The sequence below is a fragment of the Saimiri boliviensis genome, chromosome 17, assembly GCF_048565385.1.
Source record: "Saimiri boliviensis isolate mSaiBol1 chromosome 17, mSaiBol1.pri, whole genome shotgun sequence".
NCBI classification, from domain to species: Eukaryota; Metazoa; Chordata; class Mammalia; order Primates; family Cebidae; genus Saimiri; species Saimiri boliviensis.
The window spans coordinates 2,929,182-2,956,633 of record NC_133465.1 but is presented as its reverse complement, the minus strand read 5'-3'; the positions used below and the strand labels follow the sequence as shown (position 1 = coordinate 2,956,633).

The window sequence follows — 27,452 nt, the reverse complement described above, 5'->3', positions numbered from 1 at the left end:
GTTTTCTCCCACTAATCTGTAATACACCTGTTCATACCTCTGGATTGAGAATTGCTGCTCCACATGATTAACATCCTAACTTGACTCCTGTAGCTGAATATAGTGATAGTGAGTGTGTTGTTAAAAGTGGTAGCAAAACAAAAAATGGTACAGCTCTATTGTGTCCTTCTTTTGGTGGTAAGAATACTGGCTTAATACTGACTGAACCGGCCCTACATTTCCAGATACAGGACTGCTTTTTGGCACACTAATCGGAGTTGTTTATGTGCCCTAGAGTCTAGAGCACAAGGGGGTTTGTGGAGCATGGACTTGTCAGTACAGCATGGACAAGGCTGACTACTTTGCCTTTCTGATCAGTTGCAGGTAGAGCTGGTAAGCCCTGTCCAGGTTGTACTTACTACATAAGAACCAGTAGTAGTGAAAGTGTAATAATTTTATGTCTTTTTAAAGGGCACTCCTTCATTTTCTTTCCCTCTTTCAGCGACATGGTATGCTTAAGCAACAGGATCTAAGTATTGCCATGGTGGTGACATCACGTGAAGTCCTGAGTGCACTTTCTCAGCTTGTTCCATGTGTTGGTTGTCGTCGCAGTGTGGAGCGTCTCTTTTCCCAACTCGTAGAGTCTGGCAATCCTGCTCTTGAACCCTTAACAGTAGGGCCCAAGGGAGTCCTGTCTGTAACTAGAAGCTGCATGACTGATGCAAAGAAGCTTTATACATTATTTTATGTACATGGGTAAGTATAATCAATTAGGAGAAAATGGGTCTGTTAAAATTTAAAACAGCTTGGTGACAGTGGCAGCTTATTTTCTGGGTGGAAAGATTGAGTCTAATTTAATACTTTTACTGAGTAACTTCTGTGTACCAGTGAATGTAAAAGTTTTGCTTTCAATGAGGGGAGAAGCATACAGTAAGCAAATATGCAGTTGTCAGGTGTGATAAATTAGAAAAACCGAGGGAGATAGAGAATGGAGCAGGGGTAGAATTACTGTGGAGGGTGGTCAGGGAAGGCCTTCCTGATAAAAATGACGTTGAATATAGACTTGAATGAAGCGAGAGAGCGAATCTTGTAGAAAACTGGGGGAAGGCAGAGAAGGAACAGCTAGTGCAAAGGTTCAGAGTTTGGGGTTTTATTGGTGTGTTTGAGTAATAGGAAGCTGTCATGGCTAGAACCAGAAGAATAAAGGGAACAGTAATAGAAGATGGGGTCAGAAGAGTAAAGAGTAAATAAAAGGTCATGCAGCACCTTGTAGGTCATCCTGAGGTCTTTTTTTATTTTTATTTTTTGGAGATAGAGTATTGCTGTTGTTGCCCAGGCTGGAGTGCAGTGGCTCAGTCTCAGCTTATTGCAACCTCTACCTCCTGGGTTCAAGTGATTCTCCTGCCTCAGCCTCCCAAGTACCCGGAATTATGGGCACCCACCACCATGCTTGGCTATTTTTTGCATTTTTTTAGTAGAGACGGGGTTTCATCATGTTGGCCAGGTTGGTCTTGAACTCCTGACCTTAGGAGATCTGCCTGCTTCGGTCTCTAAAAGTGTTGGGATTACAGGTGTGAGCCACCGTGCCTGGCCGAGGTCTTTTGTTTTTACTGTGAGTGAGGTGAGATGCTTTGGGAAGGTTTTGAGCAGAAGAGTGAACATAGTCGACAAAATTTGGCTTACTTTGACCTCTGAATTGAGAATGAATGATGGCCATGGAGGTAGTAAAAAATGATTATAAAGGATCCTGGATATGTTTTGAAGAATGAGCCAATGGGATTTTTTTGGGATAGGTTGGTTGTGAGGGAGGGCATCAGGGATGATTCTCAGATTTGTGGTGTAATGATGGACAAATGGTTTGCATTCACTGAGATGGACAAGACTGAGAGGAGAAATGTAACAGATCATCTTTGGGTGTGTTAAGCTTGAGATAGCAATTAGGCATCCAAGTAGAATTCGAAAAAATCTGGCTTAGAGCTGTAAATTTGTCTCATTTAGTGAATATAAATAGGGAAAGAAGGAGAAATCTGAAGAGTAAACCCTGAGGCTTTCCTATTTAGAGATGGTGGTAGGGACTTTTGATTTTTGCTATGCTTGGGCTTGGGAAAAGAAACCTTGGAGTGTTTTTGAACAGAAGAATAATATAATCTGATTAATGTTTTAAAAGGATCACTCTAGCTGTGGAGTGAGGCCTGGAATGAAGATGACAGGGCAGAAGATGACAGCAAAGAGACAATTTAGGAGGCCAGCTATTGCAGTTGACAAAGCTAGAGATTCGTGGGTTGGACAGAGATGATAATGGTAGAGGTGATAAGAAGTGATTTGATTCTAGATTGGCTGTTGATTAATTTTTATTTAGATTTTATTTTGTTGAGAAAGAGTCTCACTCTGTCTCAAGCTGGAGTGCAGTGGTACAATCTTGGCTCACTGCAACCTATGCCTTTCAGGTTCAAGCAATTCTTATGCCTTGGCCTCCTGAGTAGCTGGGATTACAGGTGTGCACTGCCACACCTGGCTAAATTTTGCATGCATATATATTTTTAGTAGAAATGAGGTTTCTCCATGTTGGCCAGGCTAGTCTCTGGCTCCTGGTCTCAGGAGATCCATCAGCCTCAGCCTACCAAAGTGCTGGGTTTACAGGCGTGAGCCACCACGTCTGGCCTCATTTAAAAATTTTCTGTAATGGTGAAGTTTGCTATGTTGCACAGGCTGGCTTTGAACTTCTGGCCTCAAGTGATCCTCCCACCTCAGCCTTAAAAAGTGCTGGGATTATAGGTGTGAGCTACTGCACCAGGCCTGATTCTAGATATATTTAAAAGTTAGAATTGACAAACTTTGCTCATTGGTTGGCTGGAGGGTGCAGCTAGTAGTAGTATGTATTCTATATTTGCATAAAATTTCTGTTGATGGCTCCTCTTAAAGGATGTTTTGTGTTTACATAATGTTTTGTGAGTTTTTTTGTATTTTTTTTTTTTAAAGACATGTTGCCCAGGCTGGCCTTGGGTTTAAGTGAGCCTCTGACTTCGGCCTCCCAAATAGCTGGGACTCCAAGTGTGTGCTACTGCAACTGGTATCTTTACATAATGGCTGGTTAAGAGAAGATGGCTGGGAGTCCTGTAGCAGTCAGTCTTGAAATACTCGAGTGGCAGGCACACTGTTAGATACAGTGGGGATAGAAAGAAGTGGGTGCTTTTGTTTTGAGACTTCTTTCTAAAAGACAGTAAATAGAGATTTTAAAATTTGAAAGAAAAATGAATTAAACCCTGAATGTGTTTTATTCTTAATTAGGTCCAAACTAAATGACATGATAGATGCTATTCCAAAAAGTAAGAAGAATAAGAGATGTCAGTTGCACTCCTTAGATACGCACAAGCCAAAACCTTTGGGGTAAGTAGAATTGAATACCAAGAGGCTTTGTTATTGTTAAGATTATACATATTGATCATATATAGTAAAAAGAATAAATCCAGTGTTGGCTTTAATTCATTAATTGGTTATACTCTATGACAAAGGTCAAAATAAATAGATCATCTTGTTCTGTTGGCCTTTTTGCATTGATAGGTATAAAGTCTCAATATAGATTTGATTAAAAATTTTTTTTCTTATGTTAAACATGTTTTAGAGGAGGGAGGTTGAAGTCTTTAGTCTTTTGTGTGTGTGTATATGTGTGTGTGTGTGTGTGTGTGTGTCAGAATTTTACTCTTGCCCACACTGGAGTGTAGTGGTGGCACGATCTTGGCTCATTATAACCTCCATCTCGTGGGTTTAGGCAATTTTTCTGCTTCGGCCTCCCAAGTAGCTGGGACTACAGGCATGTGCCACCACACCCAGCTAATTTTTTTCTGTTTTTAGTAGAGGTGGTGTTTCACCGTCTTGGCCAGGCTGGTCTTGAACTCCTGACCTCGTGATCCACCCACCTTAGCCTCCCAAAGTGCTGGGATTATAGATGTGAGCCACCATACCCAGCCTTTTTATTTTTCTTTTTTGAGACACAGTCTCCCTCTGTGGCCCAGGCTGGAGTGTAGTGGCACGGTCTTGGCTCACTGCAGCCTCTGTCTCCTGGGTTCAAGCAATTCTCCTGTCTAAGCATGCTGTGTAGGTGGGACTACAGGTGCGTGCCACCACGCCTGGCTAATTTTTGTATTTTTAGTAGAGACGGGGTTTCACCCTATTAGCCAGGCTGGTCTCAAACTGCTGGCCTCATTATCTACCTGCCTTGGCCTCCCAAAGTGCTGGGATTACAGGCATGAGCCACTGTGCCCAGGTGGTTGAAGTCTTTGTGGAAATTTATGCAGCTAATATTAAGGTTTTTGAAGTAGTGGTAATCATTCTTTGGTCTATAGAATAGTCATAATGTATAAATTATTTTTCTTTCTTATCTCTAGGTGTCCCTAATTTACCAAGGTTTGAAAAAAACGACAATATGGATTTATGTAACTAATTTGTAGTTTTCTATACTTACTTTTTTTTTTTTTTTTTTTTGAGACGGAGTTTCGCTCTTGTTACCCAGGCTGGAGTGCAATGGCGCGATCTCGGCTCACCGCAACCTCCGCCTCCTGGATTCAGGCAACTCTCCTGCCTCAGCCTCCTGAGTAGCTGGGACTACAGGCATGCGCCACCATGCCCAGCTGATTTTTTTTTGTATTTTTAGTAGAGACGGGGTTTCACCATGTTGACCAGGATGGTCTCGATCTCGTGACCTCGTGATCCACCCGCCTCGGCCTCCCAAAGTGCTGGGATTACAGGCTTGAGCCACCGCGCCCGGCCTGCTTACTTATTTTTTAAGCAAATATTGCCACACAATAATTTGCAGTTTTCTTCTTGGTTAAGTGCTATAGTGTCCAAGGCTGCTTTTTCACCCTCTGCTAGCACAGTGCCACAGTTGTCACCTACAGAATTGCCTGGGGGTGGGAATGGTGAGGAGAAGCCATGGAGCGTGAAAGGACTTTGTAAGTGACTTAGAAAGTCTTAGTTTTGTAGAGAATGGGATGTTATAAAACTGTACTTCTGTATTAATTTTTTTAAAAATTTTTTTTTAAGGCAGTCTTGCTGTGTCTCAAATATTAATTAATTAAAGGTTCTTAAAGAGAATGAACCTTTCACTGTCACTCAGGTTGGAGTACAGTGGTGTGATACTGGTTCATTGCAACCTCTGCCTCTTGGGTTCAAGCAATTCTCATGCCTCAGCCTCTTGAGTAGCTAGGATTACAGGTAGGCACCACCACTCCTGTCTAATTTTTTTGCATTTTTAAGAGATGGAGGTTTGCCATGTTGCCCAGGCTGGTCTCAAACTCATGGCCTCAATTGATCTGCCTGCCTTGACTTCCCCAAGTGCTGAGAATTCAGGAATGAGCCACTGCACCTGGCCCCTGTATTAATTTATAAAAAGTTAAATTTTTAATATCTCATTGACACCTTTTTGTTTTTTGACCTTAACTTCCCAGTGTAACATTGACACCTTTTTGTTTTTTGACCTTAACTTCCCAGTGTAACACCATTATTTTTTAGACTTTTATTCTTCCCTGACACAGACTTGATTAGGCAGTGGTGTGTTAATAATGTACTAAGGTTTTTTTCCCCTATACTGAGCAGTAAAAAATGTTTTAAAAATTTTGTTGCCGGGTGCGGTGGCTCACGCCTGTAATCCCAGCACTTTGGGAGGCTGAGGCGAGTGGATCACGAGGTCAAGAGATCGAGATTTGACATCCTGGTCAACATGGTGAAACCCTGTCTCTACTAAAAATACAAAATAACTGGGCATAGTGGCGCATGCCTGTAATCCCAGCACTCAGGAGGCCGAGGCAGGAGAATTGCCTGAACCCAGTAAGTGGAGGTTGCGGTGAGCTGAATCGCGCCATTGCACTCCAGCCTGGGTAACAAGAGCGAAACTCCGTCTCAAAAAAAAAATTTTGTTGGCCGGGTTTGATGGCTCATGCCTGTAATACCAGCACTTTGGGAGGCTGAGGAGGGTGGATTGCCTGAGGTCAGGAGTTCGAGACCAGCAAGGGCAAGATGGTGAAACCCGTATCTACTAAAAATACAAAAGTTAACCAGGCATGGTGGCAGGCACCTGTAATCCTAGCTACTCGGGAGGCTGAAGCAGGATAATTGCTTGAACCTGGGAGATGGAGGTTGCAGTGAGCCAAGATCTCGCCATTGCACTCTAGCCTGGGTGACAAGAGCAAGACTTTTGTCTTGAAAAAAATAAATAAGTTTTATTACTAAAACTGTCAAACACAGAAAACTAGAAAAATACAATGACTACCTCCCATGTAATTTTTTTTAACCAATATTCAATAATTATCAAGAGTGGCCACACTTGCTTCATTTATCCACCTTTTTCTTTGTATTTTAAAGCAAGTCCCAGGCTTCATGTTATTCTGCTATTGCATCCTTCCATGTGCAATCTCTAAACATATGGAAATTTTTTTCATAACCACAATGACATCATAACACCTAACAAAATTAACTGTAATAATCGAATACCTAATTCATACTCAGATTTTCCCTATTGTCTGAGTTTTTTTTTTTTTTTTTTGGTAAACATTAGTTTGTATGAATCAGAATCCAAACTAGAACCACATATTATGTGACACCTAAATGTGGGAGTACTCTGAACACGATAAAACTCTGCAAACTTAAAGAAATTTACTTGGCCACTTGTGGTGGCTCACGCCTGTAATCTTAGCACTTTGAGGGGGTTGAGGCGGTGGATCACTTGAGGTCAGGGGTTCAAGACCAGCCTAGCCAACATGGTGAAATTACCTGTAATGCCAGCTACTTGAGAGGCTGAGGCATGTGAGTCAGTTGAACCCAGGAGGCGGAGGTTGCAGTGAGTCGAGATCGTGCCACTGCACTCCGGCCTGGGTGACAGAGTAAGACTCTCTGTCTCAAAAAAAAAAAAAAAAAAAAAAAAAAAAAGGTTTTCTTAAGGATGATTGTTATTTTGCATGCTTGATTTGTCAGTATCTTTTTTTATGTTTTGAGATGTAGTATCACTCCAGGCTGGAGTGGCTCACTGCAACCTCCACCTCCTAGGTTCAAGTGATTCTCCTGCCTCAGCCTTCTGAGTAGCTGGGATTACAGGCACCCGCCACCACGCCTGGCTAATTTTTGTATTTTTATTTTTTTTTATTTATTTTTTTTGAGACGGAGTTTCGCTCTCGTTACCCAGGCTGGAGTGCAATGGCGCGATCTCGGCTCACCGCAACCTCTGCCTCCTGGGCTCAGGCAATTCTCCTGCCTCAGCCTCCTAAGTAGCTGGGATTACAGGCACGCGCCACCACGCCCAGCTAGTTTTTTGTATTTTTAGTAGAGACGGGGTTTCACTGTGTTGACCAGGACGGTCTCGATCTCTCGACTTCATGATCCACCCGCCTCGGCCTCCCAAAGTGCTGGGATTACAGGCTTGAGCCACCGCGCCCGGCCAATTTTTGTATTTTTAATAGAGACGGGGTTTTACCAGGTTGGCTGGTGGGCCAGGCTGATTTCAAACCCCTGACATTAGCTGATCCACTCACCTCACCCAAAGTACTGGTATTACAGGCATGAGCCATTGTGCCTGGCCCGATTTGTCAGTATCTTTTTTTTTTTTTTTTTGAGACGGAGTTTCGCCCTTGTGACCCAGGCTGGAGTGCAATGGCGCGATCTCGGCTCACCGCAACCTCCGCCTCCTGGGCTCAGGCAATTCTCCTGCCTCAGCCTCCTGAGTAGCTGGGATTACAGGCACGTGCCACCATGCCCAGCTAATTTTTTGCACTTTTAGTAGAGACGGGGTTTCACCATGTTGACCAGGATGATCTCGATCTCTCGACCTCGTGATCCACCCGCCTCGGCCTCCCGAAGTGCTGGGATTACAGGCTTGAGCCACCGCGCCCGGCTGGCAGTATCTTTTTAAAATTTTTTATTTTTAATTTTTTTTACCAGCTCCTTCTTCCTTCTCAGATTTGTCAGTATCTTCAGAGAATTTCTGACTTGCTAAATGCAGAGTATAGGCTAATTTTTCACATTAGAGAATGACCTGTTGGCTGAAGGCATCGCGTGGTATATAATAAAGAGCTTACCTTCTGGTGCTTTTTTTCTGTTAAGCATATTCTCTTCATTGATGAACTGAAAAGCAACAGGTACTCCAGCATCTTACACGTCTATGCTCATTGCTGCCTTCCTTCAAAGACCAGTCCTTCCGCTTTTGCTCTGCACTCCATCTCCTTTCTTCTCAATCACTTATTCAGTTACCTGCTTTTGTTAAATATACATACAGCTATGTTTTTTATCTTTCACCTTAAAAAACAAAACAAACCTCCACAGATTTTATATCCCCTTCCAGCTACAGTCCTGCTGCATGGGAAGTCACATGTTTTAGAAGGCTGTTTGCTAAGTATGGAATCAGTGTGAATGAACTTAATTGATCTTAAGCAGTGCCTGTCTCTTGACTAAGGTTGCTTTAGTTATTCCCACAGGCTACATAGATAGCAGGCTAAGCAGTACAATATGCTTAGCCAAGGCTCCCTCTCCCTTGGATGACCACCACTATTAAATGCTACTATGATTCTCCATTTTATGTATTTTCCACTCCCATCTCTTACTGCTCCATCCCTCCCATAGCTTTTTAAATTTGTTTAGCCTTTTTCCAGGGAAAGTATAATACAGTTGATTAGGTTTTATCCTAATAAACAGCAATCTAGGTCAGCCTTTCTGAGAGTGTTCTCTCGTCTATGCAAGTCAGGTTATTGTCTTCCTGGTAGTAAGTTTGAGATCTGAAAGAAAGATCTACACTGGAGTTGTAGACCTGTAGCTTATTTTTGAGAATGTTAGAGATTAAAAGAATTCTGAGGAATTTAATGGTGGGAAAGAAGTTAGTAAAGAAACTTGACAAAGAGTAGCCAGATGGGAAGAAGCCAAAAGTGTTTCAAGGAAGTCCCGTCAGCTGTGTTAAATGCTGTCATGTCATTATGGACCCAAAAGAGGACATTGGATTTAGTAACACTGAGATAATTGGTGATCTTGATGAGCTGAGTTAGTGATTGAGTGGAAGCAGAATCCAGGTCGCAGTGATGGAAAAGTGAATGTAGTGTAAAGTTGTCATGAATTAAGCTGTGAATGGAAAGTGTGGGAGCAGACTCAGAAAATGGAAGGGTTACTTTTTTGGAAAGCTTGATCTTAAAAGAATAATAGAAGGGATAATGTCTGGAATGTTTATACATAAAATCCTGATTTGAGCTATAGATTTTTTTATAGAGCCTTTTTAAAAAAAAAAAAAATGCTTTCACATTTTGATGATAATCATTCTTCAGCTCTGATTTCTCTTTATGAACCTTCCCCTCAATTATGAGAGCTTGAATTTGAGAGTTTTTCAGTTCTAGGAAATTATGCATTATACTAATTAAGTATAGTTACTAAAAGAGGAAATATCAGAGTTGAGAGTAGAAGGACGTAACATGGAAAGTAGAGCAGTTGAGGTTTTTGTTGTCACAAATAAGGGGAGCCGAACCTTGGCCTGAGCCCTTATGAGCAAGAGTACAGAGCTGAATTGTGTGGGTGACTTTATATTTCGGGCAGAGGGTTGAAAAATACCCATTTAGCTCTATAGAGGAAGTGAAAGGTTCAGAGGTTTTTCCATCTCTAGCATCCAAGGTGTAATGAATTCTTAGGACTGTACTGAGACCTGCAGAAGAGCAGAGAGGAACCAGTTGTTCAGAATAATGAAAAGTCATAAGGCTGACACTGAATGGAATATAAACCCACATCTTCCTTGGAATGCAGGTCCAAGAGAAATATGCTGTGACAAAGCAAAATGTCAGGCAGTTTTCATAATGAAAGTTGAACCCTGTTGGGGAGGGAGAGTCTGGGATGATTTTAGTAAGTTTTTTTCAAATAAATTATTGTTTAGGGCTGGGCGTGGTGTCTCACACCTGTAATCTCAGCCCTTTGGGAGGCTGACGTGGGCAGATTGCTTGTGCTCAGGAGTTGGAGACCAGCCTGGGCAACATGACAAGACCCTGCTGTCTCTACTTAGAAAAATAACGAAAAAATAGCTTCGTGTGGTGGTGTACACCTGTGGTCCTAGCTATTCGGGAGGCTGTGGTGGGAGGGTGGGGGTTGCAGTGAGCCAAGATCACGCCACTGCATTCCAGCCTGAGTGACAGAGCAAGGTCCTGTCTAAAAAAAAATTACTGCATAGTTCTTATTAATTCAGGCTGTATAAAGTGTTCATCTTAGTGTACTATATTTATTTTAGAAAATTTAAAACTTAATGTAATTAGGTTAATCTGTGACTTTTCCAGCTACTTGTACATATGAAGGTAGATGATAGTTTGTTATCATGGATTACCTTTAAAAAGTAATGATTAGAGAAAAAAAATGAGGTGGGCATGGTGTCTCAAACCTGTAATCTCAGTGCTTTGGGAGGCTGAGGTGGGAGAATCACTTGAGGTCAGTGGTTTTGGGACCAGCCTGGGCAACACAGCAGAGACCTCATCTCTACAAAATAAAAGGAAAAAGTAATTACTTGATGATGATCTAATTAAGTAGATCAAAACTTCTTAGAATTTTCAATTTGTGGAAGATTGGTCTGTGTTTATAAATTTTTTGGTATTTTGACTTTAGAACATTCCAACTGTATTTGCTCATAGAATAAATTTATTAACCAGTTGCTGTCTTGATAACTACAAATGTTGTTAATTTGTATCGGATAGACTTGATAGTCAAGGAGAAGTTTTTATATAAAGATGTGAGCACACATTTAAATGAACATTTTAATATAAAGTGAGTAATCATAATGTATAAACATGTTCTGATATATTAATAATTAAAGCATTCATGATTTTAATTTAGACTGTAGAAATTCTTTCTTCAGATTATCTGAGTGTCACTAAGCTTTGTACTATACTGTACTACAGTGAAGGGAGCAGTAGCAGTGTCAGTTCAGAGAAGTTAAGTACAGATAAGAGAAGTAGTGAAGACCACAGGAAGGACAGCAAGTGTAGGATCATTTTCCATTATGGACCTTTCCAGGGAACAGCCAGGTAAAATCAAGCAATACTTTACTCTGTTTTTTGTTTTTTGTTTTTTGTTTTTAATGTTTTAACCCTTCTGTATTCTCCCTTTTCACTAATACTTGTTCTTTCTACAGAGGTTGTTGGATGGATGTATGGGAACTAATGTCCCAGGAATGCAGGGATGAAGTAGTTTTAATTGACTCGAGTTGTCTTTTAGAAACACTAGAAACGTACCTGCGAAAACACAGGTAAGTCTCGTGGTTGTTACAGTGTAATGTGGAGGGTGCCTTATGTGTCAGTCACCTACAGTGGCCTGTCACTGACCTCCTTTGTATAATAGCATTCTAGCCTTCCCTTTAATACTTGGCATTAGGCGGAGCTTAATGCCTGCTCTCATAGGCAGTTCCTTTATGGGATGATTCTCAGGGTTAGCCCTCTTGTGTTGATCCAACATACCCTATTTTGTAATTTACCCTTCCCCGGACACGGAGTCTCACTCAATTGCCCAGGCTAGAGTGCAGTGGCGGGATCTCAGATCACTGCAGCCTCTGCCTCCCGGCTTCCAGCCATTCTCCTGCCTCAGCCCCCCAGGTAGCTGGGATTACAGGCATGCACCAACACGCCCATCTATATTTTTAGTAGACATGAGGTTTCACCATGTTAGCCAGGATGGTCTCGAATTCCTGACCTCAGGTGATCCACCCACCTCAGCTTCTCAGAATGCTGGGATTACAGGCATGAGCCGCCATGCCTGGCCTATTTTGTAATTTTTATCTGTTGGTTCCACACCAGCTTTTTAAGAAACACAGAATGACTGAATCAAATAAGTGTACTTAATTGCTTTGGAAACTGATACTCCTTGTTTTTGTGACAGAATCATTTTATGAGAGCATTTTCTTTCTTTCTTTCTTTTTTTTTTTTTTTCAGACGGAGTCTTGCTCAGTTCCCCAGACTGAGTGCAGTTGCTCGATCTCAGCTCCCTGCAACCTCCACCTCTTGGGTTCAAGTGATTCTCCTGCCTCAGCCTCTTGAGTAGCTGGGACTACAGGTGCACATCACTGCGCCCGGCTAATCTTTGTATTTTTAGTAGAGACGAGGTTTCACCATGTTGGTGAGGCTAGTCTCGAACTCCTGACCTTAGGTGATCTACCTGCCTTGGCCTCCCAAAGTGCTGGGATTACAGATGTGAGCTGCACCTGGCCTATGATAGCATTTTCAAAATTAAATTAGTAGTTTTTCACTTAATATTTTGAAGTATTTCAAAATATTTTCAAAATTAAATTAGTAGCTTTTCACTTAATTTTTTTTTTTTTTGAGATGGAGTCTCGCTCTTGTTACCCAGGTTGGAGTGCAACCCAGGCTGGAGTGCAATGGCTCGATCTCGGCTCGCCGCAACCTCCGTCTCCTGGGTTCAGGCAATTCTGCTGCCTCAGCCTCCTGAGTAGCTGGGATTACAGGCACACTCCACCATGCCCAGCTAATTTTTTTGTATTTTTAGTAGAGACAGGGTTTTACCATGTTGACCAGGATGGTCTCGATCTCTTGACCTCGTGATTCACCCGCCTCGGCCTCCCAAAGTGCTGGGATTACAGACTTGAGTCACCGCGCCCGGCCTTCACTTAATATTTTGAGAGTATTTCTTCTGTTATTGTCAGGACCCCAAAAGAGAGTTACAGTTCATGTGTTTCATTACTATAAAAGTAACCAGATTTTTCTTTTTAGGATATTACTTTTACAAAGGAATTTTCTAAGTGTCATTAACATTTGGAAATTTGTAGGGAGAGAGAGTGCAGTAGAAAACGAAACCGGTGGGCCGGGTGTGGTGGCAGGCCCACAGCCCTTTGGGAGTCTGAGGCGGGTGGGTCACTTGAGGTCAGGAGTTTCAGACCAGCCTGGCCAACATAGCAAAACCCCATCTCTACTAAAAATACAAAAATTAGCCAGGCATGGTGGCATACCCCAGGTACTTGTGAGGCTGAGGCAGGAGAATCACTTGAACTCAGGAGGTGGAGTTTGCAGTGAGCTGAGATCGTGCCACTACACTTCAGCCTGGGTGACAGAGTGAGACTGTCTCAGAAAAAAATAAAATAATAAAATAAAAAGAAAAGGAAGCTGGTAAGGGAGCCATCTAGAGATGGTATTCTTGGGGCAGTTCTACTGTTTAAATGTGTTACATATTGCATTTGTCATTGTATGTCCTTTGACTTTGAGACAGATATACACAATTATTTTGGGAGTGAATAAAAATCTAGTGAATAATAAATACTGGTGTCATTACTTTAGTGGTAGTAAGCTAATGACTCAACCCTCATACTATGTTTATTGGTGTTTTTCTTCACTTTTTTTTTTTAAAATTTTTTAAAATAGAGATTGGGTTTCACCTTGTTGGTCAGGGTGGTTTCGAACTCCTAACCTCAGGTGAACCACCCACCTCAGCCTTCCAAAGTGCTGGGATTACAGGTGTGATTACCCGGCCGTTTTTCTTAACTTTCTTTGTTTGTCATTTTGGTGGATTATGCTCAAGAGAGTAGAGAATGCATGAGTTATTTGGAGTTACACAGGGACTATATAGACAGAAAACATATATCCTTCCTCTTTAAATATGGATTGGTCCTCCCAAAAGATAGTTTTTTATGGGTGATAAGCGACAGGTTATTAGAGCACATGTTTTGGAGTTTCCTGTAATGGTTTTGTAGATTTTCCTATGTTTAGGGTTAATGTTTCACAATTTTTAGATGGATTTTAGTCCATTTTATAAATATCTTAAGGGTAATGAGAAAGTATGGTTGAGAGTAATTAATTAAAGCAGTGAGTGATTAATTTAGGGAGATTGTATTGCATCTGGTTTCTACTGATTGTAACTATACAAGTTGACTTTTCTGTGCCCCAATTTTTATCTTTAAAACAAACATAGGCTGGGCGTGGTGGCTCACACCTGTAGTTCCAGCACTTTGGGAGGCAAAGTCAGGCAGATGGCTTGAGCCCAGGAGTTTGAGATCAGCCTAGACAACATGGTAAAACCCCGTCTTTACCAAAAAACAGAAAAATTAGTTGGTGTGGTGGCATGAAGCTGTAGTCCTAGCTGCTCGGGAGGCTAAAGTGAGCGTATCACTTGAGCCCAAGAGGTTGAAGGTACACCATGATCACAGTGGCCGTGATTGTACCACTGTACTCTAGCCTGGGGAACAGAGTGAAACCCTGACTCAAAAATAGTAACAATAAAAAAGTAAAATAAAATTAGTAGAGTAGTGTGGGGATGGGGCTCGGGGTATTCCTGTAGCCCTAACTTATTGGAAGGCTAAGACAGGAGGATCACTTGAGCCTAAGAGTTCAAGGTTATCGTGAGCTGTGATTGTGCCGCTGAATTCCCGCCTGGGCAACAGACTGAGACCCCTGTCTCAAAAAAAAAAAAAAAAAAAAAGACCAAAATAATGAGTACTGATCTTAATAGGATGTAGTGTAGGATTAAATTAAATTTGTTGTGGGGGTGATACATAGTAATGCTTGCTTAGAGCAGTACATGACACATAGTAAGAACATCAGAGAATGTTTGCGTGCCAGATTTTCAAGTCCTTATCATTCGTGTGTTTCCAGTTCTTATTGTAGGTACAATTTGAGTTTCCGGGATATAATCAGTTTAAATAATTTGTAAATACCTAAATAATTCACCTTTTGGATGCTATCTACATTTTTTTTAAAAAAACCATTTTATAATAAATATTTGATAACTCTATTCAGCCAGTTACGATTTATGGTAGAGACTGTGTGGTGATGGTGGCTTATGCCTCTAATCTTAGCACTGTGGGAAGCTGAGGTGGACAGACCACATGAGGCCAGGAGTTCGAGACCAACCTGGCCAACATGGTGAAACCCCATCTCTACCAAAAATAAAAAAATTAGCCAGGCCGGGCGCGGTGGCTCAAGCCTGTAATCCCAGCACTTTGGGAGGCCGAGGCAGGTGGATCACGAGGTCAAGAGATCGAGACCATCCTGGTCAACATGGTGAAACCCCGTCTCTACGAAAAATACAAAAAATTAGCTGGGCATGGTGGCGTGTGCCTGTAATCCCAGCTACTCAGGAGGCTGAGACAGGAGAATTGCCTGAACCCAGGAGGCGGAGGTTGCGGTGAGCCGAGATCGCGCCATTGCACTCCAGCCTGGGTAACAAGAGTGAAACTCCGTCTCAAAAAAAAAAAAAAAAAAAAAAAAAAAATTAGCCAGGTATGATAGTGCATATCTCTAGTTCCAGCTACCCAGGAGGCCTGAGGCATGAGAATTGCTCGAATCTGGGAGGCAGAGGTTGCAGTGAGCTGAGATTGTGTCGCTGCGCTCCAGACTGGTCTACAGAGTTCAGACTCTGTCTGGAGAAAAAAAAAAAAAAAAAAGTATTATGGTAGAACATCATCAGGTACTACCCTTGGTCTTAGTCAAAAGGCTGAGAAGTGATAGAACATCATTAGAAATGAGGTGTTAGTAAGCTGAAACCTCTGCCTTAAAAGTTTTTTAAGGCATGAGCCACCGCGCCCAGCCCTTAGGGAGACCCATTTCTAAAAATAAAATAAAGGCCAGGCGCAGTGGCTCATGTTTGTAAATCCCAGCACTTTGGGAGGCCGAGGCGGGCGGATCATGAGGTCAGGAGTTTGAGACCAGCCTGGCCAACATAGAGAAACCCTGTCTCTACTAAAAATACAAAAATTAGCTTGAGCGTGGTGGTGCATGCCTGTAATCCCAGCTACTCAGGATGCTGAGGCAGGAGAATTGCTTGAACCTGAGAGGCAGAGGTTGTGGTGAGCCAAGATTGCTCCATTGCACTCTAGCCTGGGCGACAGAGTAAGACTCCATCTCAAAAAAAAATAAATAAATAAAAATAAAAACATAATTTAAAAATTAGCCGGGTGTGGTAGCACACCCTTGTAGTTATCAGTTACTCAGGTGGATCACTTGAACCCAGGAAGGTTGAGGCTGCAGTGAGCCATGATCATTCTTCTGCACTTGAGCCTGGGGGACAGTGAGACTCTTGTCAAAAAAAAAAAAAAAAAAAATTTTTTTTTTTTTAAATTTGTATGCAATGCTACTTTTGCAAATGGGAAAAATCTCTTTTATGGCCTTTTTTTTTTTTTTTTTTTTTTGAGAAGGAGTCTCACACTGTCACTGGATTGCCTTTTTACTCTGGTGATCAACTTTGCTGCACCAAAGTTTTTAAGTTTAATATACAGTCATGTGCTGCATGATGACATTTTGGTCAGTGATGTCATGACATATGTGACAGTGGGCCCATAAGATTATAATGGAGCATACTGTGTATAGAAACCTGCTGTATGGCATTGCAGATCAAGGAGAGGAAGTGACTAATATTAAGTAATGGTGCTGGGACAATTGGTTTTCCATGTGAAAAAAATATATAAATAAAAATATATATACCAGCCGGGTGCAGTGGCTTATGCCCGAAATCCCAACACTTTGGAAGGCTGAGGCAGGCGGATCACCTGAGGTCAGGAGCTTGAGACCAGCCTGACCAACATGGAGAAACTCCATCTCTACTAAAAATACAAAATTAGCCAGGGTTGGTGGCACATGCCTGTAATCCCAGCAACTCAGGAGGCTGAGGCAGGAGAATCACTTGAACCTGGGAGGCAGAGGTTGCGGTGAGCTGAGATGATGCCATTGCACTTCAGCCTAGGCAACAAAAGCAAAACTCCCATCTTAAAAAGATACATACACACACCATCTGAGTTTGTGTAAGTACACTCTGATGTTCGTTGATAAACAAAATCAACTAACAATGCATTTCTCAGAATGTGTCCCGTTGTTAGGCGGCACATGACTGTAGTCTGTTTTTGGTTTTGTCATGCACATGTGCTTTTGGTATTATAGCCAAGAAATCATCACCCAGTCCAGTGTCATGAAGATTTTCCCTTATGTTTTTTTCTAAGAGTTTTGGTTTTCAAATGTTACACGTTTAGGATTTTAATCCATTTTATGTTGATTTTTGTGTATTTTGGCCCTTATTTAAAGCTTTAGTGAAATAAAATAATTTAATATTATTTGTCAGCATTGTTGCCTCTGTTTACCAGGTGGGCTTAGAACCTCTAATTTAACACATATTTATTTTTTGTTTTAGATGGTGTTTCTCTCTGTCACCCAGGGTGGAGTGCAGTGGGGTCATCTTGGGTTCAAGTGATTCTCCTGCCTTAGACTCCCCAGTAGCTGGAATTACAGGGGCCAGTCACCACGCCTGGCTGATTTTTGTGTTTTTAGTGGAGATGGGGTTTCACTATGTTGGCTGGGTTAGTCTCAAACTCCTGAGCTCAGGTGATGCACCCACCTCAGCCTCCCAAAGTGCTGGGATTACAGATGTGAGCCACCCTGCCCAGCCCATGTATTCATTTTAAGAAACATAGTTACCTACTTTTGGTCCAGCAAAATGTGTGCATGAAACAAAGACATGGCAGTAGAAGGATAAATACTATAGTAAGAAGTCTAGGCCGGCAAGGTGGCTCACATCTATAATCCCAGCACTTTGGGAGGCCGAGGCGGGTGGATCACTTGAGGTCAGAAATTCAAGACCACCTGGCCAACATGGTGAACCCGGTCTTCAATAAAAACACAAAAATCAGCCTGGCCTGGTGACGGGCGCCTGTAATTCCAGCTACTGGGGAGTCTAAGGCAGGAGAATTGCTTGAACCCAAGATCACCCCACTGCGCTCCACCCGGGGTGACAGAGTGAAACTGTCTTTAAAAAAAAAAAAAAAAAAAAAGTGTAAATCAGAAGTATTAATAATAGGAAGAAGAGAAAGGTTTTTAAGCTGAGACAGAGATAATCAGATTTGTGTTAGAAAAATTATTTTGGTGTGAGAGATGCATCAATGCTAGGAAGTTTCTAGAAATGGGGAAGTCAGTTAAGCTTAGCCAGGTGTGGTGGCTCAAGCCTGTAATCCCAGCACTTTGGGAGGCCAAGGCGGGTGGATCACGAGGTCAAGAGATCGAGACCATCCTGGTCAACATGGTGAAACCCCGTCTCTACTAAAAATACTAAAAATTAGCTGGACGTGGTGGCAGGTGCCTGTAATCCCAGCTACTCAGGAGGCTGAGGCAGGAGAATTGCCTGAACCCAGGAGGCGGAGGTTGTGGTGAGCCGAGATCGCGCCATTGCACTCCAGCCTGGGCAACAAGAGCGAAACTCCGTCTCAAAAAAAAAAAAAAAAAAAAAAAAGAAGCTTAAAAAAAAAAAGTGGGCTGGGTATGGTGGTTCAAGCCTGTAATCTCAGCACTTTGGGAGGCTGAACCAGGTGGATCACCTGAGGGCAGGCGTTCAAGACCAGGCTGGCCAACTTGAAAACCAGGCCGGCCAACTTGGCAATACCCTGCCTCTACTAAAAAGTGCAAAACATTATCTGGGTGCACTAGTGGGCGCCTGCAATCCTAGTTATTCTGGAGGCTGAGGCAGGAGAATCGATTGAACCCAGGAGGCAGAGGTTGCAGTGAGCTGACATGGCGCTACTGCACTCCAGCTTGGGCAACAGAGACTCTGTCTTAAAAAAAAAAAAAAGCGTAGGCAACTTAAACCAAGCCAGAGAGAATTGAAAATAAGGGACCTACCAGAGAAATAAGAAAGACACAATGAATACTAGTTGGCTCTACCCTTAAAGGGAGGACCTAGAAAAGTTGGAGTTAACTGAGATTTCCAGCCTGGGAGACTTTGAATGGCTGTGAATGGTGATATTCTTAACAGGGAAAGAACAGGAATATAGCAGCGTTGCCCTTGGACAGTGAGTTTAAGGTGTTGCCTATTGGACATCTGTCATGTCTCGCCACTTTTCAATATGAGTCTGGCCCTCAGGCAATAGCAGAGACTTGAACAGAGCTGTAGAGTCACAAATTGTCTTTATAGACAGGTTAGTTGAAGCCGTAGGCATAGATGAGCTCATCGGGGAAATGAATTTAGAGATTAAAATTTCCTTGTTTCACCTAACAAATCTTCTTAGCCAGTTATTACTATTGTGAGCCTGGCTTTTTCACCAGACCAAGTTCTTGTTTAAGGAATTCAAAGATGATGAAACCAGGCTGCAATTCTTTCTGATTGATGTTTGGTTTCTAAAAGAAATTTTCTTCCTTCTCTAATTCACAGACTCACAAACTCTTCTATACTTTTGTCCCATTATATACACTTAAGTTTAAACCAGTTTCTATGTATGTGATGTTTATATTGTGTTATTAAGAAACAGGCATTTTTTGGAAGAAAGAATTTGGCCTTTTGGAAATAGTAAATTAAAAAATACATGCAGCACTTTCCCATTCTTCTCCTCCCTCAACTCCTATCCCTGTCCTCAAATGCTTAGCTAGTGAAATATTAAAATGTTACAATAGAAATTGGAGTCAAGGTCTACTGGCTGAAGAGACCATCTATTTTCAGATGGAAGGAGAGAGAACAAACTAATCAAGAATCATTGGTTCATTGCCTCTATTGTTTTATTTCTGACCTGTGCAAATAGCTTTTGAAGTGGAGATATGTTAGTTCTTGGCAACTGATACTTTCTGGGCATGCATTTTATGAAATAATAGGTATGTATCTGTCTCATTGTTTTAGGCCATGTGTTTCTCTAGTTAAAAAAAATCATTGGCAAGTGAAGATCTGTCTGTATTCATGTAATCCCTAAGTTTTTATTTACCTTAACATTCGTATGTTTTAAATGTGTGTATGGAGGTTTTTAAAAAAAATACTGTAGATGGGAGAGAGTGCTATCATCTAGTACACTGTTAAATGCCACATGAAATAATTGCACAGCCAGTTCTTAATTTTGAGGTTTTTCTTTTCAACAGGTTTTGCACTGATTGCAAAAATAAAGTTCTCCGAGCATACAACATCCTTATTGGTGAACTTGATTGCAGCAAAGAAAAGGGCTACTGTGCTGCACTTTATGAAGGCTTGCGGTGCTGTCCACATGAACGACACATACATGTTTGCTGTGAAACAGACTTCATTGCTCATCTTTTGGGTCGTGCTGAGCCAGAGTTCGCAGGAGGGTATGAGTATGTAATTTGCTAGAATGGGCTATCTAGCGCTTTGCTTTATTTTATTACTGAAAATTTATTTTCATCACCTTCTGCCTCAATATATATGATGTATGTATAAATTAAGGTATGCCTGTAAACATTTTGCTTCTCTTTAAAGTATGCATTTTTTTTTCTTTTTGTTTTTTGAGATGGAGTCTTGCTCTGTCGTCCAGGCTGGAGTGCAGTGGTATGATCTCAGCTTACTGCAATCTCCACCTCCCGGGTTCAAGCGATTCTCCTGCCTCAGCCTCTTGAGTGGTTGGGACTATAGGCGGCTGCCACCATGCCTGGCTAATTTTTTATATTTTTAGTAGAGACAAGGTTTCACTGTGTTAGCCAGGATGGTCACGATCTCCTGACCTCATGATCTGTCCGCCTCGGCCTCCGAAAGTACTGGGATTACAGGTGTGAGCCACCATACCCAGCCCTAAAGTATGTATTTTTTAATTGACTGAAAATAGGGAAAAATTGTTCCCTGGTGTTTGGTTCAGTCCTCTGCTACTTCTCGCTTGAAGGGAGGCAGGCTTTTTTGGCTTTCATTGTTAACAGACAACATTTTCACTTGAAAATGATTAGAAGGGATTTTTCTCTATCCATGCATTATTGTGTCTAAATTTTATTCACAATAATGGTTTCTGCATAAATGAGATCTTTGCAGTAGGGGGTTAAGAGCTGCCTTATTGAATGTAATTCATGAACTGTGTATATTATTATTAATACATAGAAACCTAAAGTATTATCTCTGACCTTGTTGTAAAAATCAGATGATGTTCATAGAATAAGTCAAATCCATATCCTTTTGTGTTTAGGGTATAAACCCTCATTTGAGTGCCTACTTTCTGCTTGGCATTTTAGAATACAGAGGCCTTTTTTTTTTTATCACCAGTGTTCTGTGAACACTTGTAAAGCCTGGCCTGGAGGATTCTTGCCATGATTGAATCACTTTGGCATTGCCTTTCTCCATTCTCCCTCAAAACAAAAAACCAAATGAAGGAAAAAATGTTCTGATATAATTGGAAAGTGAAAGGAACTATTATGTCTGCTATGAGTTGGACACTTCTTTGTGATTGCCCTGTGCCTTAAACCCATCTCTTTAGAGGCAGTTCCTGAATTACCTTATTTTTAGCAATACGAGGACTAAGTTGTACTTGCATGTGAATTTCTCATTGGTTGTAGACATGCGTGCATGTGTATTTACATATACATTGAATGTAAACATATAACTGTCTTGTTATTAGATAAGCAAATCGTGTTTAAAGCTTAAACTTGTAGCTGTGTTATCCATCTTTTACTGCTTCATTTAAAGGTACTAGGAGTTAATGTGTGACTATTCTCTTTTACAGGCGAAGAGAAAGGCATGCAAAGACAATAGATATAGCTCAAGAAGAAGTTCTGACCTGCTTGGGAATTCATCTTTATGAAAGACTGCATCGAATCTGGCAAAAACTACGGGCAGAAGAGCAGACGTGGCAGATGCTTTTCTATCTTGGTGTTGATGCTTTACGCAAGAGTTTTGAGGTAAGAACAGCGTCTGAGATTGCTTAGTCACGTTATTGGACTGAATCTTAATGTAAGCCACCAGTGCCTCAAAGGGCTGTGATCCATCACTGTTAAGAGTTTCATGGCTTTGGCTGGATAGTTACATGGCTTTGGGTTGGAGCAGGGGGGTGATCTGGGGAACTGGGATTTAGAAGAAATTGCTGGATTTAAAAAAAAATTTTTTTTTTTTTTGAGACGGAGTCTTGCTCTGTTACCAGGCTGGAGTGCAGTCAGGTGATCCTGGCTCACTGCAACCTCTGCCTCCTGGAATCTTGTAGTTCTGCTGCCTCAGCCTCCCAAGTAGCTGGGACTGCAGGTGCGTGCCACCACACCCAGGTAATTTTTTTGTATTTTTAGTAGACACGGGGTTTCATCATGTTGGCCAGGATAGTCTCAATCTTTTGACCTCGTGATCCGCCCACCTCGGCCTCCTAAAGTGTATTACAGGTGTGAGCCACTGTTGTCGGTCAAAAAATTTTTAAGCCTGTTACTTGGCCAGCCTTGATTTTTAGATGTTCTCATAGTGGAAAACTGAAGATGACTAACAAGATGCTGCTATGAAACATAACTAGTGAGGCTGGGCGTAGTGGCTCATGTCTGTAATTCCAGCACTTTGGGAGGCCGAGGCAGGCAGATCACCCGAGGTCAGGAGTTCGAGACTGTCTCTACTAAAAATACAAAAATTAGCCCAGGCATGGTGGCATGTGCCTGTAGTCCCTGCCACTTGGGAGGCTGAGACAGGAGAATCGCTTGAACCCAGGAGACAGAGGTTGCAGTGAGCCAAGATCACGCCATTGCACTCTAGCCTGGGCAACAAGAGCAAAACTCCATCTCAAAGAAACATAACTAGTAAAAAGTTAAATGCAGCCAAAAATGAAGAAATTTAAAAACCTTTGGTAAGTTTCCTTTTGTCTACTAATGTGCAATAGAATGAAGTAAATGCTGTGTGAATACCATAATATAAGAATTACTTTTTAGAAGCACACTGAGGGTACTTTTGTAATGCAGGTATTGGGTTTAGTGCTTATAAATTGGTAACTTTAAAAAAAAATAATCTATAAAACATACTTATTTGGCTAGTAAGTATTTTGTATATACTAGAGCATAGTTGTAACCCTTTAACTGAATTGTTGGTCCCACATGAGAATAGGGTGAAATCCATAAATTCCAGAATTCTAGAAGTCCATCAATGAACTCTAATAGTCTTGCTCTGTCTCCCAGGCTGGAGTGCAGCTGTGCGATCTCGGCTCACTGCAACTTCCGTCTCCTGGGTTCCAGCGATTCTCCTTCCTCAGTCTCCTGAGTAGCTGAGATTACAGGTGCACCCCACCGTGCCTGGCTGATTTTTGTATTTTTAGTAGAGATGGGGTTTCACCATGTTGGTCAGGCTGGTCTCAAACTCCTGAACTCATGATCCTCCTGCCTTGGCCTCCCAAAGTGCTGGGATTACAGGTGTGAGCCACTATGTCCAGCCCTTATTCTTTTTCTGTTTGTATTTTTGTGCCTTCAGAGATTAGATCATGTAATCAGGTTAAATAGTTTTTTCATTATGTGAGGAAATGATATGTTTACTTTTGCTCTATTAAAATTCTGAAATTTAGGCGAGGTATGGTGGCTCACACCTATAATCCCAGCATTTTGGGAGGCCAAGGCAGGTGGATCACTTGAGGCCAGGAGTTCAGGATCAGCTTGGTCATCATGGCAAAACCCCATCTCTACTAAAAATACAAAAATCAACCAGTGTGGTGGCGTGCATCTGTGGTCCTAGCTACTCAGGAGGCTGAGGCAGGAGAATGGCTTGAACTCAGGTGGTGGAGGTTGCAGTGAGCCGAGACTGTGCCATTGCACTCCAACCTGGGCGACAGAGCGAGACTGTCTCAAAAAAAAAAAAAAAGTCTGAAATTTAAAACTAGAATGTTGCTGGTTTGAAATAGGAGTGTGTGTATTACCATAGAAAACAAAAGAAGTTCTGACCAATACTCACCCTCAACCTTGTTTTTATAATAGATGACCGTGGAAAAAGTACAGGGTATTAGCAGATTGGAACAACTTTGTGAGGAATTTTCGGAAGAGGAACGAGTAAGAGAACTCAAGCAAGAAAAGAAACGCCAAAAACGGAAGAACAGACGAAAAAATAAGTGTGTGTGTGATATTCCTACTCCCTTACAAACAGCAGAAGAAAAGGAAGTAAGCCAAGAGAAGGTAATATTTCTTAATATCAAGTCTTTTTTGAGTTTTGCTCTTGTTGCCCAGTCCAGAGTGCAATGGTGCGATCTCGGCTCACCACAACTTCTGTCTCCCGGGTTCAAATGATTCTCCTGCCTCAGCCTCCTGAGTAGCTGGGATTACAGGCAGGTGCCAGCATGCCCAGCTAATTTTGTATTTTTAGTAATTACGGGGTTTCTCCATGTTGGTCAGGCTGGTCTCAAGCTCCCGACCTCACGTGATCTGCCCCACCTTGGCCTCCTGAGGTGCTGGGATTGTAGGTGTGAGCCACTGCGCCTGGCCAATATCAACTCTTTTTTTTTTTTAATTGTAAGATGGGGTTTCACCATGATGGCTAGGCTGGTCTTGAACTCCTGACCTCAGGTGATCCACCCACCTTGGCCTACCAAAGTGCTAGGATTACAGGCGTGAGCTACAGCGCCTGGCCCAATATCCACTCTTAAGTGTGTACCTATTGCTTTTAGATAGAAGTACAGGCTAGTTATGGTGGCTCACGCCTGTATTCCCAGCACTTTGGGAGGCCCAGGCTGGAGGATCACTTGAGCCCAGGAGTTTGAGACCAACCTGGGCAACATAATGAGATCCCTGTCTCTCTCTTTTTTTTTTTTTAAATTAGAGACGGGGTTTTACTATGTTGGCCTGGATGGTCTCATAAACTCCTCACTGTGATCCTCCTTCCTCAGCCTCCCAAAGTGCTGGGATTACAGGTGTGAGCCACTGTGCCTGGCTTTTTTTTTAGTTAAAAAAAAAAAAAAAAGGGCCAGGCGCGGTGGCTCATGCCTGTAATCCCAGCACTTTGGGAGGCCGAGGCGGGTGGATCACGAGGTCAAGAGATCGAGACCATTCTGGTCAACATGGTGAAACCCCGTCTCTACTAAAAATACAAAAATTAGCTGGGCATGGTGGCGCACGCCTGTAGTCCCAGCTACTCGGGAGGCTGAGGCAGGAGAATTGCTTGAACCCAGGAGGCGGAGGTTGTGGTGAGCCGAGATCGTGCCATTGCACTCCAGCCTGGGTAACAAGAGTGAAACTCCATCTCAAAAAAAAAAAAATAGGATAGTTGTCCCTTGGTATCTGCGGTGTTTGGTTCCAGAACTTCCTGTAGCTACCAAAGTCTGCAGATGCTCAAGTCCCTGATGTAAAATGGTATATGTAGTGTTTACATACAGTCTATGCACATCCTCCTTATACTTTATTTCTGAGCCAGGGTCTCACTCTGTTACCCAGGCTGAAGTGCAGTGGCACAATCATGGCTCACTGCAGCCTTGATCTCCCAGGCTCAAGACTTCTTCCCACCTCAGCTTCCCAAGTAGCTGGGATTACAGTTGCACCCCACCAGGCCCAGCTAGTTTTTTGTAGAGAGATAGTTTCACCGTGTTATTCAGGCTGGTCTTGAGCTTGTGGGCTCAAGCAATTCTCTCACCTCAGCCTCCCAGAGTGCTAGAATTACAGGCATGAACCACCGTGCCTGGTCTCTTGATATTCATAAATCATATCTAAATTATAATACCTAATGCAATTTAAAAATTATGTAGGGCTTGGCATGGCGGCTCATGCCTGTAATCCCACCTACTTGGGAGGCTGAGGCATGAACATTTCTTGAACTTAGGAGGCAGAGGTTGCAGTGAGCTGAGATCACACCACTGCACTCCAGTCTGGGCCACAGAATGAGACTCTTGTCTCAAAAATAAATGAATAAAAGCTGTGCAAATAGTTGTTTTACTGTATTGTTTAGGAAATAGGACAAGAAAAAAGTCTGTACATGTTCACTACAGATGCAGCTTGATTTTTCCCCCCAAATATTTTTGAACCTTGGTTGGTTGAATTTATGGATGCAGAACCCACAAATATGGAGGATTAACTGTATTGCTGTTTGCTAGATTTGGGCATTTTTACTGTGCTTTTCTCCTGCAGTTTATATATCAGCTTTTTTCCTACTATAGTCTGTATATGCTAGAATTTTTAATGTCGTGTCTTTGTTTTATAAAGACAATATTGGGTAGTTATTTCTTTACCTGACTTTCACGTACTGTTAGATCAATGTCAAAATTTAGAAAGTCACCTCTGTGCATGACCTGGAGCATTTCGCAACTTTTAGGTCTTAGGATCCCTTTACATTTGTAAAAATTCAGGTACTCAATGAACTTTTGTTTATGTGGGTTATACTTATCAATATTTACTGTATTAGAAATTAAAAGAGAAATTTTAAACTATTCCTTCAAAAATAATGTGAACTAAATATTTTTTCAAAAATAACTTTTCTAAATAAAATTAATGAAAAGAATAAGCTAGATTCTTTTATTTATTTATTTATTTTTGAGATGTAGTCTTGCTGTCACTCAGGCTGGAGTACAATGATGTGATCTCTGCTCAGTGCATCTTCTACCTCCTAGGTTCAAGCAATTCTTCTGCCTCAGCATCCTGAGTAGCTGGGATTATAGGCGTGTACCAGCACACTCGGCTAAGTTTTTGCATTTTTAGCAGAGATGGGGTTTCACCGTGTTGGCCAGGCTGGTCTCGAACTCCTGACCTCGTGATCCACCCACCTTGGCCTCCCAAAGTGCTGGGATTACAGGTGTGAGCCACTGTACCTGGCCTAAGCTAGATTCTTTTTTGTTTGTTTGTTTGTTTGTTTGTTTTGAGGCAGAGTTTTGCTCTTGTTACCCAGGCTGGAGTGCAATGGCACGATTTCGGCTCACTGCAACCTCCGCCTCCTGGGTTCAGGCAATTCTCCTGCCTCAGCCTCCTGAGTAGCTGGGATTACAGGCACGCGCCACCATGCCCAGCTAATTTTTTGTATTTTTAGTAGAGACAGGGTTTCACCATGTTGACCAGGATGGTCTCGATCTCTTGACCTCATGATCCACCCGCCTCGGCCTCCCAAAGTGCTGGGATTACAGGCTTGAGCCACCGCACCCGGCCTAAGCTAGATTCTTATATCTGCTTCAGCATTAAATCTGTTTCCATTTATTGGTTTGGTTGAAGCATAGGAAGAAAGTCTAGTCACACAGATATATGGTAGGAAAAGGGAGCAGTATTATTTTATTTTATTTTATTTTGGAGACAGAGTCTCTGTCATCCATGCTGGATTGCGGTGGCATGCTCTTGGCTCACTGCAACCTCCACCTCCTGGATTCAGGCGATTCTCCTCCCTCAGCCTCCTGAGTAGCTGGGACTACAGGCGCTACCAATATACTTGGCTAATTTTTTTGTATTTATAGTAGAGATGGGTTTTGCCATGTTTCCCACGCTGGTTTCGAGCTCCTGAGCTTAGGCACTCTGCCTACTTCAGCCTCTCAAAGTGCTGGGATTACAGGAGTGAGCCCCTGCACCTGGCTGGGAACAGTATTTTAATATAAACCTTTTCAGCTAGTTGTAGATATTCTTCGATTCTAAACTTTGACCAGTGGTAGTTTCTAAAAGATTGATTGCAATGTGGAATCTCACATCTTATCAATGACCTTCTGTACTCTGTTAAATTAGAATCCATTGGACTGTATTGGACTTTGAATAGCTCTTTTACTCATGCATTGTTTGGTAACATCATGCATTGGAATTTTATTTCAAAGATACTGGTTCACTGAGTTATGCAGGTTGGAAAAGTCCAAGTATTAGGAAGCTTCAAGTTCATAGTACTGTTGGTTGCAAGGCCAAAAT

The 27,452-nt window shown here is 42.0% G+C and overlaps 1 protein-coding gene across 4 annotated transcripts in view; it reads left to right on the top strand.

The window, feature by feature from the left end:
- Window positions 1-27,452, top strand: part of GGNBP2 (gametogenetin binding protein 2) — a 45,860-nt gene that overhangs the window by 12,342 nt on the left and 6,066 nt on the right. The window contains exons 4-10 of one of the 4 annotated variants that reach the window (XM_074388065.1): window positions 482-735; window positions 3,268-3,366; window positions 10,878-11,003; window positions 11,111-11,224; window positions 19,797-20,000; window positions 21,374-21,548; window positions 23,577-23,771. In XM_074388065.1, the coding sequence (XP_074244166.1) occupies window positions 482-735; window positions 3,268-3,366; window positions 10,878-11,003; window positions 11,111-11,224; window positions 19,797-20,000; window positions 21,374-21,548; window positions 23,577-23,771 (1,167 nt within the window). Of the gene's footprint in view, window positions 1-481; window positions 736-3,267; window positions 3,367-10,877; window positions 11,004-11,110; window positions 11,225-19,796; window positions 20,007-21,373; window positions 21,549-23,576; window positions 23,772-27,452 lie in introns of all 4 variants that reach the window. The other 3 variants (XM_074388064.1, XM_039476496.2, XM_039476494.2) reach the window with 3 other exon arrangements.